Source organism: Morone saxatilis, unplaced genomic scaffold, assembly GCF_004916995.1.
Source record: "Morone saxatilis isolate NCDOM2014 unplaced genomic scaffold, NCSU_SB_2.0 Contig2, whole genome shotgun sequence".
In the NCBI taxonomy this organism is placed as follows: domain Eukaryota; kingdom Metazoa; phylum Chordata; class Actinopteri; family Moronidae; genus Morone; species Morone saxatilis.
The window spans coordinates 6316809-6322232 of record NW_023339762.1 but is presented as its reverse complement, the minus strand read 5'-3'; the positions used below and the strand labels follow the sequence as shown (position 1 = coordinate 6322232).

The following is a 5424-nucleotide window of genomic DNA, read 5'->3' as shown; positions in this document are numbered from 1 at the left end:
AAAGTCCAGTGTGTAACATTAAGGAGGATCTAATATTCATACGTATGTTTTCATTAGTGTATAATCACGTGGATATAGCAATTGTTATGTTCTTGTTACCTTAGAATGAGCCTTTAATATCTACAGATATAGAGTCCGCCATGTTTCTACAGCAGCCCAGAAGGGACAAACCAAACTTGAAATTCTTTCGAGAGATTTGACAACACTACGATAGATTATAGAATATATTTTCAGTGTATTTTTGTGTCAGACCTTTACTGTTTTTTTACAGGGGGTTGAAACTTAAAACCACATCAGTTTCTACACCAGATTGTTTCTGTCATAAGCATCTGTTCAAAAATGGCTTTTAAGATTAAAAGAACTGGAGGAAATGTCTGCCCAGAGGGAACGACTGAAAAGGCTGATTGCCTTTGAAAACCAGGCTTCACTGTACAAAGTAATGAACTAGTCTGATTGATAGATTTCTTGAAATAAATGTGCAGCTCACCACTGTTAGTCATTTAACATATAACATGTTGATGAAAGCGTTTCCATTTTCTGCTCTAATCATCTGGAAGCTCTTTGACGGCAGCCCCCCCCAGCAGGCAGTAAGTGATGTGTGTTTACCTTCTTGTTTCGTTTGAAAGAAACCGGAGAGGAGTAATTAGCGTGAGCAGAGGAAAGACAGCGTGTGCTGAACAAAGAAAAGAGCGCCACCTTCAGGTGCTCAGGAGACTACCTGCTGTTTGACTGACAGGCGATCTCTGGGGGGGGGGGCAGAGATATCCTTACAGCTCAAGTCCAGTACAAAGGCAGTGGTTTCTACACGGTGACTAGTATGACTGGTGGGTTAAGGCGAGCGGTCAGTAGTGTTTGGCGGCGGCGAGGTCACGTCTGGCCCTTACAGGTGTGCACGTCGACCTGCTGGTGACAGTCTCGGCAGTGCACGGCGCAGCACCAGTGGAACTTGCACTCACACTTGGTGGTCCGGCTGACCCGCGACGTGTCGTAGCCTCGACCGCAGCACATCACCTCACAGCCGTCAACGCCACGAGATGTCCGGTTACAGACCCGCCCCCCAGTCCCCATCGACCCTGAAGAGAGAGAGAGAGAGAGAGGAGCGGAGAGAGAGCACGAGGCACGCACAGGTCAGTGAGAGCAAACATGCTCAGCACTAACTTCGCGGTGCTTCCTTACGCAGGAATCTGATCCTACTAACTTCTAGACCTCAAGACCCACACCCTATTCTTCTATTCTAACTTTCTACTCACATTAGCTTTTCTCTTCCAATCTCTTCCTCAATGACTTTCCTCGTCCTACTGGAAAGCTTCTCTGATATGTTCCAGCAAATTCTGGCCAGCACCAACACACAAATCCTTTCTCTGGGTGCCATGGGCTCAGCGGGGGCGCAGGAAATACGACGGGCTCTCAGTGGGTCCTCTAAGCCTGCTAAAAACCCCAAAATCAAAGATGTGACGCATCCTCAAAAGTTAAGGCCTGCACGAGCTACTGTAGAAACATGGTCGCGTTCAACATGGCGGACATGTAGATAAAACAACGTTGCATTCTACCCCGCGTAAACACCACGCATCCCAAGTACTTGAGTAAAGTAATACATCAACTTAATATATAACTCGCGGTTTACCGACATAACCTGCCCCTCACACATGCTTTTTAGTCTGTCGTGTCGGCCGGGTGCTTGTTTGAACATTTCTGCCTAGGAAGTTTCTGTCCAATACCCGCGCCACATCACAGGACCCGTCATTGTTCATCGGAGTCAACTTTTTCACGACTGACTGGGGCAAAAAAGGAGCTATAATCCTCATAACTCTTATCCCAATCCAATCCGACGCTCAATCCATTTCATCCCATTCTTCTCATCCTCACCAAAAATACAACACAAAGACATTCATACACAAACCACTGTCCCCATACAATGAGATATATAGTTCATTTTACAACATAACAATCACGATTATATATCATAATGCCCATATTAAAACATGATAACATATACTTCAAAAGAGATATAACAATGGAGACCGTTTGGACACCTACACTTGACAATTATTCCAGGCTAAAAAGGTGAAGAAGCGACTCCTGGAATTCTCCGGGATTCTTCAAGAACGTCTTAAAGAAACACTCCGCCGATAGTAAAACACAGTTACTGCAATCGAGCGAATGATGAATGTGGACTTATCAGCCACGGGTCATGGAGCCACAACATGCAGCCAAGTGGCAGACTAGTTCTACTGGTAAACCGACAGCCAACTGGGGAGCGCAGCACGTGCTGGCAAGTACTACAGATGAGCACAGAGGGGGTGAAGTAACGAATGATGAATGCTTGGACGGAGGAGAGATGGAGAGATTGAATGCATAGGACCGTGCCAGCCCCCGCATCCAACTCCTTCCATCAGCTGTTTCATGGTTTACATGGAGACACTCCCATATCCCTCCCCTCCACACACACACACCACACACACACACACACACACACACACACACACACACACACACACAGCACTATCTCAGACTGGCCACACTGATCGTGTACATGCTCACTTTCTCCTGAATCTCTCCTCCAGCCACACACACTTTCTATCTCCACAAACACAGAGGGAACAGCTACACCTTCATTTATAATAAAAGTAAGGGAGCCTGTAATGGTCATAGTTGTGGTTATTTTACTGATCAATGATCAGAATTATGTCAATATAAGCTCTGTTTTCATCTAAACGCAAACCCAACTTGTCTTATTTGGGATTTTTATATAAAAACTGAGCTGAAACAATAAAGGCGATTGGCATTAGTTACTAAGAAAAAAAAAGACAAATCAATTTTCTAAAGTATAGTTTCGATGGTTCTGATGTCTAAAATGTGAGAATTTACTGCTTTTCCATGTTTTACATTAGAGAAGGTTGAATTTTTTGGGGTTTGGGGCTTTTGGTCAAACTAAGAAAACACTGTAAAGACATACTTTTGGACGATACAGTGAACATTTTTGACTGAATGATTCATTAAGAGCAGCCCTGATAAGATGGTGATCTATCAGTAGAAGTCAGTCTGTTACTACCTGCTGACACACCATCAGCCCTCCACAGGGATGTTTCAGGGACTTTTTCAGTGACAGTTTTATCTGCTGATATTAAACAAGAAAACGTTGCGGCCTGCAGAGCGTGTTGTACGTCTGCTGATAATGCCTCAGATGATTACCACATCAGAACCTTGTGTTTTTATCTAATGATGGTTACAAGATCGTTTGGGTTATCACGGCAAGATCTCAAGATAATCATTCTTTTATCACAGAGAAAACAAACCTTGTTATGTCGAGTTAAAGACAGAATCATGCCGTGATTACCACTAGAATAAAACGGAGGTTCAGCTCCTTTCAGACAGTCTCAGTAAAAGGTGACTCTTTAACAGAATCTTCACAACCATGTAAATAACCTGACTTATGATTCTGCAGAGCCCAGCACGCCACTGAAAGGACAAACTCATTCCTGCTCGTGAATTATTAAACTGTTTTGTCACACTAATAATTTGTGAGTACAAATGAATAGAACATAAAACAACAAACAATTTGACATTTTAAAGGCAAAATCTGAACTATATATCCATGTATCTGTCCCTCAATCCAAACAAAGCTGCACTCAACCCCAGCAGCTCGTTCAGGTCAGACTGTCCATGATCCTGATCACTCTGAATTATTATTTGACACCTTTTACCAAACGTGTTCATTTCATTTACCATTATGTTTGCTTAATTGTTGGGCACAAATTCAGTAATATAAGAACATTCATTATTCAATTTTTTCTTAATTACCGCTTTTGTAGGATTCAATTATCAGCTACACAATGAAAGTATTGATTTACATTGCACTGATTCAGAGGTATTGATTTCTGTAGTGTTTCAAATTAAAGCTGTTAAAATAAAAAGGAAGTAGTGTGAAACATGCACTTCACAATCAGCTGTTCTGTTTTTTATTTTATTTGACCGCAGTTTCCAGACACAGCTACCTTACCAGCAGTTTTAGCCTGTGCTGAACCAGTCTGTAAAGAATATGTAATGCATCACACATACTGTGCTGTCAGTAGAGCTATAACATACAGTACAGTAAAACACTGACTGCAAGGAACAAGAATCACACCACTCATTAAAACCTTAATTCAATTCAACCAATCCTTTCTGCCCGTTACCGGTCACCAGACAGAGAGGTGTGTACAGAGTGTATGCAGCAGGAAAAAAAGCCATTTGATCAGTTTAACAGTTGTTGGGTTTTTTTGCCTTTATAAGACAGTGGAAAGTTTCACAAATGCATGGTCAGTGTCCCGAACCCCCTTTGCCACCAAGACAATAAATATTGATATTTGATTTATAATTTCGGTCATTTATCAATAAAAACCGCCAAACATTTGCTGGTTCCAGCTTCTCAAATCAAAGGATTTGCTTGTTTAAAAAAATAATTACTGTAAATGTGGGTTGCCCTGGTAGCTCACTAGATAGAGCATGTGCCGCTTACAGTATCAAGGCTGAGTCCTCACCGCTGTGGCTCGGGTTCGAATCCGGTCCTGGGTAGTTTGCTGCATGTCAAGCCCTTGCTCGCTCCCACCTTTCCTGTCATTCTCTACTGTCATTATCCAAATAAAACGAAATGCCAATAACTAAATCAATAAAATAAATATTAATAAATAAACAAATAAAATAGTAATAATAACAACAATAATGATAATAATAGATTTGAACTTTGGGAAAATGGGACGGCTGATTTTGACATTTCATAGATTAAACAATGAACGGAAAAAAGTTGATAGCCTATATAACCAAAAAACTCCTGCAAACTCTGCAGCCTTTCCTAGTTTTGTTCTGATCTTGCAGATGTTGATGTGAATTTAAATTCAGAAAGATTAAACCCGAACTGGGGCTGCTGTGGTGCAGATGTTCAGCCAGCAGAGGACTGCGGCTGCACTGTGCAGGTGTGACTGACTGACTGAAGCTGTTACTGAAGAAGAACATGTGTGTCTCCTGTATAAATAAAGGTTTAGAAAAAATGATGCACTGACTTCATGTACCATCGCGAACATTGTTCTGGAATTTGCTCATGTTTACATTCTGCTTCGCTCTGCGAGTACACCACCTCTGCGCCGTTCCCTCGCCAGGTAATATGTCTGGGCATGACCTGAAGCCCCGCCCCTCTCTGGCATCGTGCCCGCCCGTCATCTGTGGTATGCTGCCCCGCTAGGGATGACATCACGGCCAGAGTCTTCCTCGCACTCTTCGCTCTCTCTGTGTCTGCTTATTGAATTAAGATGAGGGGGCGCCGAGAGATGAGTTTAGCACCTGAGCCTCGCCGGGGCCGAGGGAAATTGATTTCACACTTTAAAGAGGCACAGAGGGGCCGTCTCACTATCTCTGTGGGCTCTGAGCCTCCGTGTGTGTGTGTGTGTG

At 42.9% G+C, this 5424-nt stretch overlaps 1 protein-coding gene across 1 annotated transcript in view; it reads right to left on the bottom strand.

Annotated features, from left to right (window-relative positions):
• Positions 1 to 24: 24 nt before the first annotated feature.
• wnt2 (wingless-type MMTV integration site family member 2) overlaps positions 25 to 5424 on the bottom strand; it is a 15987-nt gene continuing 10587 nt past the window's right edge. The window contains exon 5 of the mRNA XM_035665063.1: positions 25 to 1073. Within this exon, the coding sequence (XP_035520956.1) occupies positions 868 to 1073 (206 nt within the window). The 3' untranslated portion in view covers positions 25 to 867. The remainder of the gene's footprint in view (positions 1074 to 5424) is intronic.